The sequence below is a fragment of the Lutra lutra genome, chromosome 1 (assembly GCF_902655055.1).
Source record: "Lutra lutra chromosome 1, mLutLut1.2, whole genome shotgun sequence".
Taxonomy (NCBI): Eukaryota; Metazoa; Chordata; class Mammalia; order Carnivora; family Mustelidae; genus Lutra; species Lutra lutra.
The window spans coordinates 68,211,920-68,228,427 of NC_062278.1; the positions used below are offsets into that span (position 1 = coordinate 68,211,920).

At 31.0% G+C, this 16,508-nt stretch overlaps 1 protein-coding gene across 5 annotated transcripts in view; it reads left to right on the forward strand.

Moving 5' to 3' along the window:
• STXBP5L (syntaxin binding protein 5L) overlaps positions 1–16,508 on the forward strand; it is a 411,169-nt gene that overhangs the window by 197,394 nt on the left and 197,267 nt on the right. For all 5 annotated transcript variants that reach the window (XM_047726199.1, XM_047726189.1, XM_047726217.1 and 2 more), the window contains exons 8-9: positions 3,948–4,031; positions 9,766–9,889. In XM_047726199.1, the coding sequence (XP_047582155.1) occupies positions 3,948–4,031; positions 9,766–9,889 (208 nt within the window). The remainder of the gene's footprint in view (positions 1–3,947; positions 4,032–9,765; positions 9,890–16,508) is intronic.

Consider the following 16,508-nt stretch of genomic DNA (forward strand, 5'->3'; position numbering starts at 1 on the left):
TTTTTTGATCCAAGTAGAATTTTCACAGGTATATTCAACTTCATAATTTGTTAAAGACATCCACAGTTTGTGTGCTTTTCTCTATGTATTCTTTTTTTTTTTTTTAAAGATTTTATTTATTCATTCGACAGGCAGAGACCACAGGCAGGCAGAGAGAGGCAGGCAGAGAGAGGAAGGGAAGCAGGCTCCCTGCTGAGCAGAGAGCCTGATGTGGGGCTCGATCCCAGGACCCTGGGATCATGACCTGAGCCGAAGGCAGAGGCTTTAACCCGCTGAGCCACCCAGGCGCCCCTCTATGTATTCTTCAATAAAAAATATTTATTAAAAATTAAACACCTATTCCTGATAAAAGAAATTTATTTAAATTTTTTTTCTTTTCATATGCTCTTATAAAATAATAAATTTCCCTCTTGATGAAGTTAAATCTGTATCCCACAAGTTTTAATATAAGGAATTTTTATTTAGTTCTGTTTCATACTTTTCAGTATAATTTCTTCTTTGACCATAATTACTTAGAAGTATATTTTTTAGTTTCCAAAATATTTTTGTCAGTGACTTCAAATTTTATTTCATAGTTGTTAGGAAATATGTATCTGTGATTTTGATTTTGTGGTATTTAATAATTAATTTAACAGATATTTATCAGGTACTTATTTTCTTTAGATACTGTTCCAGGCCCTGATGATATAGTAATCAGGAAGTCACCTTACTTCTTTGCCTTCACAGTACTTAAATTCTATTGTGAGAGATAAATTTTAAAAATTATATATACGTATCATATAAGAATATAATATATAATTATATATAAACATATGTAATATATAATATATTTTTGTGACCTAGGTGATACTTATGTTTTGTTGTGGTCAGACATGATTGCAGTGTGATTTTGTTTTTGTCTTATAGTCACAGAGTAATCTTGTCAGATGTCTCCTAGATTTCAGGAATTTCTTTTCTCTTTCTCAATTCCCTAAGTGATTCTAATATTTTTTCATACTTTCTATATCATAATGTCGTATAGTTATCTCAATAACTTACAACATTTTGAGGTTATATAGTTTATATTTTGTTATTTACTGTAGTTATTACTAGTGTTTTATAAACAAAACAAGTTCTATCTTTTAGATGTTTCTATGAAAAAATATAATAGCATTTTAGATTATTACTTCTTTACATCTTAGGGCTCAAATTTTGAAAGGTCATATTATTCATTCTCTTGCTAAGTGAGATTTTCCAAACTTTTTAGACTTACAGATCTCCTCTCCTTGGATTCCATAGGGACTGGTTTAATGATACATCATTTTCTCTAGTATGTAAAAAGCTGATTTGAAGTTAAAATGCATCTTACTACAGTATTTATGACATTATATAAATTTTAACAAATATTTTTAAAGTTTACACTAAATTTTGACTTTGAATTTAGCAAGTGATTATGCCATTTAATTTGGTATGTAAAGAAGCTCAATTTTTTTGTCAAATCAATTTTCAAATTGTATGTGGTTTAATAATGAAACTTCTATTTCAGCCATTCTGACAGGTATAAGGTGATATCTCATTGTGGTTTTGATTTGCATTTCCCTGATGACTGGTGATGTTGACTATCTTATGTGTCTGTTGGCTATCTGTATGTCTTTTCTGGGAAAATGTCTAAGTCCTCTGCCTATTTTCAATTGGATTATTATGCTTTTAAAACAAATTATTTATTTGGAATAAGAGAGAGCATGAGAAAGGGGGAGGAGCAAAAGGAGAGGGAGAAGCAGACTCCCCACTGGGCAGGGAGCCTGTCATGGGGCTCGATCCCAGGATCCTAAGATCATGACCTGAGCCGAAGGCAGACAATCATTGAACCACCCAGGTGGTTCTTAAGGTGCCTCTTAATCAGGTTGTTTTTTGGTGTTGAGTTGTTTATATATTTTTGATATTAACCCCTTATCAGATATATCATTTGAAAATATCTTCTTCCATTCAGTAGGTTACCCTTGAAAATTAAAAATAGAAATACTAATAGGAAAAAAAAATAAAAAAAGAAATACTAATAGGATTCAATAATTCCACTCTGGGTATTTACCCAAAGAAAACAAAAACATTAATTCAAAAAGATAGATGCACCCCTATGTTTATTGCAATATTATTGACAATAGCCAAGATATTGAAGCAACCTAAGGGCCCATCAATACACAAAAGGATAAAGAAGATGTGGAACTTCTTAATGGAGCATTATGCAGTCATAAAAAAGGAGATCGTTACATTTGTGACAACTTGGATAGACCTAGAGGGTATTATGCTAAATGAATCAGATTAGAAAAGACAAATATGATTTTACTTATATGTGGAATCTAAAAAGTCAAATGAATAAACAAAAAACCAGAATCTGTAAGTACGGAGAACAAATTGATGGTTGCCAGAGAGGAGAAAGGTAGGGAATGGGCAAAATGGGTGATAGGAAGCGGAAGATACAGTCTTCCAGTTATTGAATGAATAAGTCTCAGGAATGATACTATAATAAAGTTGTATGGTGGCAGATGGTGGCTACATTTGTGGTGAGCATAGAATAACATAGAAGTTGAATCACTATGTTGTACATCTGAAACTAATATAACATTCTAGATCAACTATACTTAAAAAATGTTTTAGTTAAGAAATAAAGATAAAACATAGTAAAAATAAAATCTTTAAATATGTTAAAACTTCAAAAAATACACATTGATTTCATGACCTGTTAGCTGGAATTTTTTAATTTGCTTTTAAAACTAGCTCATTTGTTTTTGTCAATTTTTGCGTTCTGCTATAAAATGTTGAGGTAAATGATTAGGTCTCAGGATGCTGTATAGGAGTAGCTTACAACCACCACATGATTTTCTTTTTCTTTTTTTTTTTAATCCCCATACCTTTTTTTTTTTTTTGAAGTTTTAAATATCAATTTTATTTTATTTTGTTTTATTTCTTTTTAGGAGTAAATTTTTCTTTTTTCTTTTATTTTATTATGTTCAGTTGCCACTGTCTATTTTCTATTTTTACCACTAATGTTTTGGAATTATTGGAACATTTTTATGCATTGTGTAGGAATTTTCATCAGAGAAATACTACTAATGGATTTCAGGAAAATCATCTTAAGGCAGATTCATAGGCAATATTATCATTATTTGAACACTGGCCTCTTTTTATCCTTCCTGTGTTTTTAAACTAACGATACAGTAAATTTAATAAAATATAACTACAAATGTAACTCAGAATTATATGATAATAAAAATCATCAACATGGCTAGCAGTATTTAACTGAGTGAATCTTGAATATGATTATATATTAATCATTATCTGCTCTCAAATACTTGTATTTTAAAATGAACCCAAGTATTTTGTTGTCTTATTTATTGATTAATAAATAAATAACCATTTTTAATGATGCAAATCTCTAGAATACCTTGTCCACTTCTGAGAGTTCATAAATCACCAGTTTAATATACTGACATAAGTCAAAGAGAAAATAGGATTTTAATATAAAGAAATAAGCCAAATTTATGCCATATTTTTTAAATGCATAGGACTGAATTGCATATACATTGGTTATTAGAGTTATCCCATTTCATCCTTTATTTCATCTTCATTTTCTATCCCATTTTTCTTTTGTTCCAATTTTCTTATTTATTTCTACGTACATATGTGTATACACACAGACACACACACAGACACACACACACATTTCCTCAATTTCTCTTGGAAATTGGGAATGAGGATGATTTCATTGGGAAATATTTATTGAAGTAAAGTTTATTTGCCTTTTTTTTAAATGTAGGAAATCTATATTCAGGTTCTGGAAAAATTGGCATTCTAAATATAATTGTATTTTACAATATGATTTTACTTTATTGTATTAACATTAAGCTTTATTTGGAACAAGTTGAAATTAATGTTAGAATTATAAAAATGATTGTTCTAATGTTTTCCAGCTGCTGATAGGTTATGAAAATGGTACTGTAGTATTCTGGGACTTGAAGTCTAAAAGAGCAGAACTAAGAGTTTATTATGATGAGGTAAGTCACTTCTACTGAAATATTTGAAAAGAATATTATGACTTTGTATCTGTTTTCTAATTGTAAGCTTTGTATGTTACAAATATTTTTATTATTGGGTAACTGTTTGGGTCTGACCCAGTGTTTCATATTGCCTGCTGGCCTTTGCCCGAGTTCCAACTCTGGATTGTTCTCCTGAATGAGAATTCTGCCTTGATTGACTATTTTGGGGCCATTTTTGGCATCTTAATTTACATTGGTGCTTATTACCTATCCTGTTGCTTACATTAGGTTATATGGTTATTATGTCTTGCCCCATTGTCCTTAAAATCTTTAAAGACACTATTCACACCTTTCTTAGAAAATTCTTTTTCTGTGACAGAAAACTTAAGAGGTCAGTTCGAAAGGCCTTATCATATAATACTTGCCTTCTCAGAATAAATATTGATTTTGTAAATAGTAAACCTTAATAATAAGGGTAAGATCTTAAAGTGAGTTTTATTGTACATAGTTGAGATTTAATTAGGTTTTTACTTTAGTTGTTCAAAGATTGATTCTAGGCCATTAAGGATTTCCCCATTCAGAGGATGTTAATGTGAAGATAGACTGGGGCAAAAAGTGAAAAAGTGTAATTACCTCTTGTAATTTTGGGAATAAAGGTGATCATGTAAACTCTTAATTCAGTTTAAAAAATGGTGGAGTAAGGAGAGATAGGAAGAAAATACAGGCCAATAATCATTATCTGGTATTACCTGCACTTATATGAGAAGAATGCAGAAGAATTTAAGGCAACACTGATATAAATAGGAAGAAAAAAATTTTTAAAAAACACATTTCTTTGTGTGCTACCTCCCATCCCCTCATAACAGTTGCATTTTTAAGTTTTGGTGCTTAAAGATATATGCCTTTGGATATCTCATAAGTATACACACCCCTAATTCATTTCTTAAGAGTTCTGGGAAACTAAGGTTTTATGGTATATACAGGATACTTCTTGTAGTGAGAAAGAGTTCAGTGGTAAATGATACAACAACTGGGTAATCTGGTCATGACTGGTGGAAAATACTCTGGCAGGTGATGTCTTATAATTATGCTCTTTGTGATCAACTTCTAGGGCATCTTGAATCATAAGGAAAGAAGGTCCTAGGGAGCTACGCTAGACTTTTCTTTTATTAAAACACAAAATACAAAGATGATATTAGATATTTCTTCCTCTCTTAAGACTAGTAACTAGATAAAAGTACAAATATTATCTGAATAACCAATTGGAAAGAGTAGGTCGTCTAAAAAGGACATACAGAGAAAATGATAAAACAACTAGTTTTGTTCTTTTTTTAAAGGTTTTATTTATTTATTTGACAGACAAAGATCACAGGTAGGCAGAGAAGCAGGCAGAGAGAGGAAGAAGCAGGCTCCCTGCTGAGCAGAGAGCCAGATGCGGGGCTCGATCCCAGAACCCTGGGTCATGACATGAGTCGAAGGCAGAAGCTTTAACCCACAGGTGCCCAAAATACTTCTTTTTTTTTTTTAATTTATTTATTTGACAGAGAGAGAAATCACAAGTAGGCAGAGAGGCAGGCAAGGCTCCCCGCTGAGCAGAGAGCCGGATAAGAGGCTCCATCCCAGAACCCTGAGATCATGACCTGAGCCGAAGGCAGAGGCTTAACCCACTGAGCCACCCAGGCGCCCCTCAACTAGTTTTTTTATGGCCTAAAACACTGTAAAAGGAAGACTTTCTAACCTTAAAAAGTGAGTAAAAGTAATTTTGCAATGAAGTGTTTAAATAAGCATTAGTGATATTTAAGTAAGTAGAGTACTACACTATACCTACTTTATACCTAGAAATAATTTTAAATATTGACTTATACATATACATGTATATATGCATATAATCTATTTACTTTAATGCATAATTATATATCCTATCATTTTAGTTAGTTAGTTATATACATGATTTTAGGAGTTTAGGATTTAGTTATATACATGATTTTACTGCCAAACTTTTAAAACTTTCTTCAGCACGTTACCTCTCATATTTAGAAATAATTCTTTTTCTTTTCTTTTTTTAAATGTAATTTTATTTTTTCAGTGTTCCAAGATTCATTGTTTATGCACCATACCCAGTCCTCCATGCAATATGTGCTGTCCTTAATACCCACCACTGGGCTCAGCCATCCCCTCAGCCCACTCCCTTCCAAAACCCTGTTTGTTTCTCAGTCCTCAGTCTTTCATGGTTCATCTCCCCTCTGATTTCCCCCAATTCACTTAATACTATTATGAAGTGGTTTCTCTTGATTACAATACAGTGATCTCTCGATTACTATACATAGTGACCCCTTCATAGTCTTTTAAGTTCCTCATTAAACCTGTGGCTTTACATCACCCCTCCTTCCTAAAAATGGTTTCTTCCCCAAAATGGTTTCTTCTCTTGTTTTTGTCTTTCTACCTCATTTTTCACCCTTCCTTTCTCCATCACTGATTCTTTCCTTAGCTTTCCTTTAAATGATAGATACTCTTGAGTATTTTATGTCTTTACCTTCTTCATTTCACCTCCAGGTTGCCTTTATATCTTCTCCCATCATTTCAAATATAAATATTTATTCTAGTAAATTTGAAGTCCTTGTATCTCTCACCTTTACTTTTCCCCTGACCTCTTGATCCATATATCTAATGATCTATTGCATAAGCCCAGATAAATATCTCACTGGTACTGAATTTATACTTAAAGATCTAAAACTTTTCTGTTTTCTTTTTCAGTTTTAAATTTTTTTTATTTTAAAATTTAAAAAAAGTTTTTAATTTTAAATTTTTTCAAAATTATTTGTAACCCTTAGAGCCATATTTTGTGTGTGTGTGTGTTTTAAGATTTTATTTATTTATTTGACAGAGAGAAATCACAAGTAGGCAGAGAGGCAGGCAGAGTGAGAGGGGAGAAGCAGGCTCGCCACTGAGCAGAGATCCCGATGTGGGGCTCGATCCCAGGACCCTGGGGTCATGACCTGAGCCAAAGGCAGAGGCTTTAACCCACTGAGCCACCCAGGTGCCCCCTTAGAGTCATATTTGATCCTTTCTTCTATATATCTCATATGCTATCAGTTTTGTAGTCTCTTAATTCTGTTTTTATATTGTCTCTCATTCATTTCTTCTCTTTTTTCAGTTCCACATTCAATGTCCTAGTCTAAGTTGTTAACGTTTTGCCTAAAAGACTATGGTAGCCTTTTAACTAATTGCATTTCCTCTGATATTTTACCTTTTCAGTATCTTTCACTAATAAGATTATCATTTTAAGCCATAGATCATATAATTCTCTACCTCAGAACCTTTGAATGGCTCCCAGTTATCAACAATACAAGTTTTTTTTTCCTTTACATGAGATTCAAGGCCCTGATGTTATCTTTTCTCTTTAGTTTAATGCAGTGTATGCTTCTATAGACTCCTCACACTTCAGACATATTACTATCTCCTAAACATATTATTTATTTCCTACCTTAAAGCCTTTGCTCCAGCTAATTCCTTATCATGAACTCTCTTCTTTCCTATTTTGCATATCAAAATCCCATTAACTTTGTGGCCACTGTAAAACTATTTCAACTGCCAAAGTAGCCCCTTGAATAGCCATAGATGAATTGAAAGTTTTGCTTTGTAAATCCAAGATAATTTTCAGAAATAACTATATGAATTTACATATTAGCTGTGAAATTTTTATTTTATTACATCAATATTTCTAAATAATCTCTTACAGAGAAAACCCTCAGAGTTTGATACGAGGATAGCCTTTTAATTCCTTGAGTAGCTGCTGTTTTTCCTTTTTTCATGTTGGTACCCAGCTTTTTGGGTTTTCTTTCTCTCTTTTTGTTTTGGGGAAACTCGATCACAGCCACTGAGTTGACCAAACCAGCTAGTGTTTTATCTTCCATATTTTGTTTTCTATCTTTTAAAATTCTTCTTGAATTAGTTGTATTTGTGTGTGTGTCTGTGTGTGTGTGTGTGTGCATGTGTGTGTGTTTAGAAAACTCTTAAATCTCTTTTTAAAGAAAGGAGTAGGGTATAATGAAGTTAAAAGAATTGGATACTTATCCATTAAATTTATTCAAATCCAGCTCTTCAGTAATAGACTGTTTGACGCCCTCTAATAGCAAGCTGGTTTTATATGCCTACTCTTTTGTACAATAAGTATACTTCTTTTATGGTACTTATTTTGCTTTTGTGTTGTAGCTGTTATTTTTCTATTTGTCTTCTTTAGTAGGTAGAAATTCAGTAAGATAGGAAGAAGGGTTAAACTGGAGATTCTCTCTCTGCCCACACCATTCGTAGCAGAGCAGTCTGAGAGAACTTTAAATTGACTGAGGTTCATCAAGTTAACACATTTCCACTGAGCCATCTATAAAAGTGAGAATAAGCAAAGAAGAAGATGACAAGTGTTTTTTTTTCTGTCTCTACTGAATGCTGGCAAAAAAAAAAAAAAATGTTTACCTAGTAATGAAGAATACAGTGAGAGAAAACATAAGCCCAAAGTTTCATGTTATGTTTCATTTAATTAATCTTACTTATCTTGAGGTACAGCTCATATCCTATGTCCTTTATGATATGTCTAATGATTATTCTAGCCAACAATTATCTGTAACTCTAAATAATAATACTTATTATTTAGAAAACAAATAATAGTTTTAAACACACATATCTTAGGTTAGTATATCATATATATACATAAAAACTAAATGTTAGAAGTTCCAAACAATATTATTAACTTTCATTTATTTTAATCTTCCTTATCTTGCAGTTTTGAGTTCCTTTAAGTAAAGGGTAACATTGTATACATTTGTTCAGCTTTTATGTCTTCTAGAGCTTCTTTCATTGTGATTCACACATTACTGAAAGGCCAAATAAACTTCTTGGTTTAGAAAGAATACAAAGTGTGGGAATATGTAATGACATTACTTATTCATTCAACAGATATTGACTATCTACTTTGTGCAAAGCATTGTGCTACCACTGGGAATAAAACAATATATGGAAATGGAATAATTACTTTTAAATTTTATGTAACTCATATCTTCAGAGTAAATTTACAAAAGAATTTTTGAACTTTTCTTGCTTAAACCTTAAATTGTCATATAAATAGTATATGTTAGGGGCAATACAGTGATTGAGATTATGGGTTGTGTAGTTAGATAGAAGTTGGCTTTGAATTGTGTGACCTGGGCATGCATATCAGTTTCTTTAGGCCTATTTCACCATGTGTAAATTGGAAAAAAAAATAGTACCTGCTTTATAAAATTAAAAGAGTTAACATAAATACTTTGGCAAGGGATCTGGCACATAGTAAGCCCTCAGATAGTAGCTCTTGATGTAAATTATTACTTAAATTGGCTACTTTAAGTGGAAGTAAGCCTCTACCTTCCCAGAAATTATCTTCTGATAACCTTACTTTTACTTTTATGTAAATAATTTTTCAAAGGATCATATAGGATACAAGAAGGACATAGAATTTACAACAAAAAGTTCTAGGCTATAATGACATTAGGAAATGTACTGAACTTTTCTTTCTCTCGGGAGATGAGTTTTTGTAGTCTTCTGTAAGGTTATAGGGGATTGAAGCTGACGATAGTATAATCTGGGTCAGAAAAAGTATTAATGTTTCTTAAGTATTGTTGATATAATAATTTTACCTCAGAATATTTTTCCTTTGGAATATAGAATGCTATAACATATCAACTTTCCCCCTCCTACTTGTCTTTAATTATTATTTCATTAGGCTATTCATTCAATTGATTGGCATCATGAGGGCAAACAATTCATGTGCAGCCATTCAGATGGTAGCTTGACCTTATGGAACCTGAAAAGCCCAAGTCGTCCTTTCCAGACCACAATTCCACATGGTAAGGTGTATGCTTTCAAAAGAAATAAACTCTAGAGATACAGTGCCTTGACTTGAAGTAGAACACGTGTATCAGTGTGTTTGGAAGAAAGTGATAGGATATACCTTCTGGTTCTAAATACCTTTTTATATCTCCTTCAGATCCCCACATTATACCGCTCTCCCTGTTTATCCACTTTCCTACTTTGTGATGCTTTTATAAAGACCTTTCCAAGCAAAAATTGCAGAATGGATGGTTGATGTATCTGAAGCAGTCCTTAGGGTTAAGGAGGTAGTGAGAATGACATTATATAAATCTGACTTTCAGACCTATTTCCTATACTATTTTATAGTTTGTCATTTTCTAGATTCTCTCATTTATTTCCATTTCTACCATTTGATTACACCAAAGGTGAGAACTATGGTTTTTGCTGTAGATTGTATTTCTTATTATCTTTCTTATCAAAAGGAGGTATTTATAGTTTATGTTCCACCTAACTGGAAAGAACAAAGAGTTCAAATGAATAAATATCTTTTATTTGATGACCATATTATTTCTGAGAATGTTAGTGGTGATCTAAGTTCTATATTTTCATCATACCATTGGTTGTTTATAAGAATAGAGAGGTCAAATCCTAGCAGTTAATCAAACACATCCTACTTTATAGTTTCTGAGCATTTATTATAGTATCGCATTTGTAAAATTTTGTATTATGTTTTTTATAATTGGTGACCCATAAATCACAAGATGAAATTATTCCATCTTGTGTTCATTTGCCCTTTTTTATATCATGCCTTTTTTTGTTGCATACTTCACCTTCAGATGATTAAATTATTATAACATTTAACCTAACAGCTTTAGAGATTACGTTGCTTTTACAAACTTAGTTTGAGATGCTTCATTTAAAGATTGACATTATGAAAACCTTGGATAGGTGTTTGCTATATATCCCACTCAGGTAGAATTATTTGTTTCTATGATGAGTTTACTTCTTCTCCCCACCTCTTACCCCCATTCCTTATGCCTTTTATTTGTATGTGTAAAATATGATTTATTCATAATTTTTCTACTTCAATTCTTCTCAACAGTCAACTTTTATACAATTTCTTTTTGGCTGGATTGGATATTTGTTACTTTCATATGTTTCATCATATCCAGATTTATCAGTTTGGGTTGTTTTCTATACAGTTAACCCTTGAACAATATGGGGCATGGGGCACTTATCCTCATGCAGTTGAAAATCTACATATAACTTTTGACTCCTCCAGAACTTATTTACTAAAAGCCTACAGTTGACTAGAAGCCTTGGTGATAAACACAGTCAATTTACACATAGTTCATATGTTATGTGTATTATATACTGTATTCTTACAATCAAGCAAGCCTGAAAAAAGAAAATGTTATTAAGAAAATAATAGGAAGAAAAAAAAAAAGAAAATAATAGGAAGAAAAAATACATTTGCAGTACTATATACTATTTATTTTTAAAAAACTATTCCTTTGAATTAGTATTTTTGTATTCTTTGGCTAAATACCTAGTAATGTAACTGCTGGATTGTAGGGTAGTTCTATTTTAATTTTTTGAGGAAACTCCATATTGCTTTCCAGAGTAGCTTGTGCACCTGAAACTAATATTACCCTGTATGTTAATTAACTAGAATTTGAATAAAAACTTAAAAAAGAACTATGTATTAATGGACTCACACAGTTCAAACCCATGCTGTTCAAGGGTCAACTGCAATTCTGATTTCCTGTTGAAGAAGATGAAATTCTGTTCACAGGTTGTTGAAAACATCAGCATCTATATCTCATATAGAGCAGATTAAATTCCTGCAGTCTTACCATGATTTAAAGCAAATATCAGTGATTTTGACATATTCTTATGGTTCATTCTGTTACATTTCATTTCAGCTATTTTTATTTTAGAAAATAAAAATTTCTGTAAGTAGTACTTTAGCTGTATCCTATAAGTTTTGATATTAATTTTATTAAAAATGTGTAATTTTCATTAATATTCAGTTGGAGGTATTTTCTAATTTCTATTATAATATTCCTTTGACCTATGAGTTAGACATTTGTTTTCTAATTTCTAGAAATATATTTTGTTATATATTTTTAAATGTAGGCAGAGAATGTGGCATGATACTAGTTCTACAAAATTTACTATGATTTGCTTTAAATTAGACATACACAATTAATTACTATGAAGTTCCAAGTATGCTTGAGAAGAATGTACATTTCCTGTTACACAAAGGTCAAACTTTTTTTCTTTGCTTAGTTTTTATTCTTTGATTTTTCAATTTTGAGAGAGGTTATGGATTATTATTATTATATTATATATTATTATATTATATATTTTATATATATTATATAAATTATATATTATATATTAATATATATTTTATATACATAATATAAATCATATAAATTTTATATATTTATATATTTAATATTTATATATAATATTTAATAAACTATATAAAATTATATTTTATTATATAATATATTATATATATAATATATTATACTATTAATATATTAATAGTATATATTATTATTATTATTATCTATTATTATGGATTTTTCCCTGTAATTTTGTTCATTTCTGCTTTATATTCTTTTTAAGTCAAGTAGGTCAAGGTGGCTGATAGCATTAATTAGGTCCTCTGATTTTACTGATATTTGACTAGTGCTTTCAATTTCTGAGTGTGGTATTAAAATTTCCTAATAATTATAGAATTATCTATTTTTCACTTTATTTCTGTCCTGTTTCATGTATTTTGGAGGCTTAATGTTAGGCATCCATTAGGTTTTCCATAGAGAGCATATAGTCAGGTCTTTTTTATTCATTTTTATAACATTTGGAGGGTTCAGTCTATTAACATTAAATGTAATTATTGATGGAATTGGATTTAAGCATACCAACTTACTATTTGTTTTGTTGGTTTGATCTTATTGTTGTTGTTGTTCCCTTTTCCTCCCCTTTTTGTCTTCTGGATTATTTGAAAGTTTATATTAGAATTCCATTTTAATTTACACGCAGGTATTTTATCTTCAGAACTTTTGTTTTTGGTCAGTTACTCTACCCTACCCTACTTTCCTAACTTTTCACAGTCTATTATAGTTAACATTGTAGCACTTTACAAAAAAATGCAGAAGCTTCAAGATCATATATATATATTTACTTTTATTTACTTTTGCAATAGTTACATGTATTACTTATAAATACATTGTTATAATTTTTGCTTTAAGTAGTCTTAAGCATTTTTTAATTAAAAGGAATAGATTCTTTTGTATTTTCTCTTATTTATGATTTCCTTTAATCTAACTTTGTAAATTTTTATAATTTCATTTGTTCTTGAAGGTACAGAAACATCATTTAGCATTTCACTTAGCTTTCCTTTATCTAAAAATTCCTCTTTTTTGCTTTTATTCTTGAGGGACGTTTTTGCTGAATGTAGATATCTAGGTTCACAGTTTGTATGTGTATATGTTGTTTTTAAGGTGCTGCACATTTAAAAATACTCCACTGTTTTCTGGTTTACATAGTTTCTGAGTGAGAAATGTGTGGTGTTTTGAATTTTGGTTCCCCTGTGTATAATGTGTCATTTTACAGTGGCTACTTTCAAAATTTTTGTAACTTTTATTTCTAACAATTTGGCTATGATATGCCTAGTTTGTTTTCTTCAAGTTCATTCTATTTAGAGTTCTACTGAGCTACAGAGCTTCGTATAAATTTGAAGAAATTATAAATTCTTATAAATTTGTATCTTTCATAAAACTCGGGAAAATTTCAGCCTTATATTTTTTCAAACACATTTTTCTGCTCCAACCTCTCTCTACTCCTCTTTCTGGGACACCAGTTACCTGTATGGTAGAATTTTTACTATTGTCTCACATGTTTCTGAGCCTCTCTTTTTTGTTGTTGTTGTTAATCATTTTTATCTCTGAATTTCAAACTGGATAATTCCCATTGATCTATCATCAATTTAATTGCTCTTTTCCTCTGTAATTTTCATTCAACTATTAAACCCTTAAGTTATTTTTATTTTATTTTATTTTTTTAAGATTATTTATTTATTTATTTGACAGATAGAGATCACAAACAGGCAGAGAGGCAGGCAGAGAGAGAGGAGGAAGCAGGCTCCCTGCTGAGCAGAGAGCCCGATGCGGGGCTTGATCCCAGGACACTGGGATCATGACCAGAGCCGAAGGCAGAGGCTTTAACCCACTGAGCCACCCAGGCGCCCCAAGTTATTTTTATTTTAGATATTTATTCCACTTGCTACCTTTTTATATTTTCTGTTTGTCTGCTGAGATTTCTTCTTTTTAGTCATTATGAGTCCTTTTCTTTCTTTCCCTGTCCTTTCCTTTCCCTTTTTCCATATTGAGCTTAGTTATTTATAATCACTGCTTTAAATCTTTGTTTGATGATACCAAAATCTGCTTCCCCAGAAGTTGGACTCTGTTCATAAGAATAGCTCACATTTTCCTACTTCTTCACATATCTTATAATTGGAAATGTATAACGCATATTATGGATATTATGTTGTATATATTATAGAATATATTTTGTTACCCCCTTCCTCCCTAGCCATGTGTCTCCTAAACTGGGAAACCATATCTAGATTCATTATTTTTCTACAAATCAGTATTTTCTATACTACAAAAGTAAGCTTTGTCTGAAACTCAGATTATTGAATAGTAGTAGAAAAAGAGGGAGGGTGGTCACAGACTAGTTTACTTAATACCTATTTCATTTGAGATTTGCACCGTGGTGACATTGCCCTTGTTGTAGCTGGTTTTCACTAGTACTACAGACATTATTTTTCTTTCACAGTAGGTTTTAATGGCTTCAAATACTTATTCTTCAATTATAATGCCCTCAGCTAAACACATGCATACACATACACATGCAATCTACACACATGATCTTAAACCAAATCGCATCTAATACTTAATAGTGACATTGTTGCTCAAAAACAGGACAGAGATGTCAACAATTATCACTGTTATTTAACATTTTCCTGAAAATATTATCCAGTTTATTGAGACTTGAAAAAGAAATATGATATTTAAAAGTTTAGAGAATTCAAAATTATAATTATTTTTTGATAATGCAATTGTACAGCTAAAAAAATAAAACTAATTAGGAATACTATTAAGTATAACATGAAAATTCTGTATACAGATCAAAATATGATGGGTGGATAAAACCATTTTAAAAAGGCGAAAGATTTATGCAACCTGAAGAGAAACCAGAGTATGGATAAAACCGTTTTAAAAAATAGCATCCACAAAAATACCTGGAAATTAAACTTAAAACAACAGTGTCCTAAATAACAGTGTCTGCTAAAGGACATGAAGAAATCTGAAAAATGAAAAAAATACTCTATGTATGCATGGGCAGATTTGTTATATAGAGATGTTAGCTCCCCACATATTAATTCAAAATTCAGATTGTTCCCAAGAAAAATAACAGGCTTTAAAAATTAGATGAGCTTATGTGTAGCAAAAATAAACATGAAAATAGGAAAAAATATTTGAACAAGGAGTAATGGTCAATTACAGGCAGTTTGGAAGGTTAGATGCCCTAAACAATTCTTGCTGAAATAAATACTTACTGAAATGAAATAAATTTATTTTTTAATATGTCACTGAGCTAACAACAATAAAAACAAGTTAAACTTAGAGATCCCAAAAAACATTGTTGTTTAACTATAAATGCTGAGAGATAAATAGTAAAGATAGAATTTGTATTTTTTTAAAAGATACTGTTTATTTATTTGAAAGAGAGAGAGTGAGCATGAGCTGGGGGAGGTGCAGAGGGAGAGGGAGAAGACACCCCACTAAGCATGAATCCTGACAGAGTTCCAGCCTAGAACCCTGAGATCATGACCTGAGCTGTAGACAGATGCTTAACTGACAGAGCCACACAGGTACCCTTTGTCTGTAGTTTTATGTTACACTTCAGAGAACTTAAAACTCCTATTAAAAAAAATAGAAATTTATTGAAATATAATTCTCAATTCACTAAAGTGTATAATTCAGTGACTTTAGTACATTCGTTATGCAACCATCAACAAAATCTAATTTTAGAATATTTTTGTCATCCCCAAAAGAAACACCATACTCATTAATAGCCATTCCATCCCTACTCCTCCAGCATAGCAAGTCTATTAATTGGTGAATAATATTCCATTATGCAGATATACCACTTTTCTTTATCTACTCATCACCTGATGGACATTTGGGTTGTTCCCATATTTTGACAATTCTGAATAATTTTGCTGTGAATGTTTATGTGCAACTTTTGTGCCAGCATATATTTTCATTTCTTTTTGGTATATATCAAAGAATGGAATTACTCGATCATATGACAATTCATATTTAACATTTTAAGGAACTGCCAAATTATATTCCAGAGTCCTCAGGCTTTTACATACTCACAAGCAATATTAGGTTTCCAACTTCTCTTCATCTTTATCAACATATGTTAATATCTATCTTTTATTATAGCCATCCTACTAGATATGTAGTAATATCTCATTATAGTTTTGATTAGCATTTCCCTACTGAATAAAGATATTGAATATCTGTTCATGTGCTTATTTTCATTTCTAATATTCTTTGGAGAAAC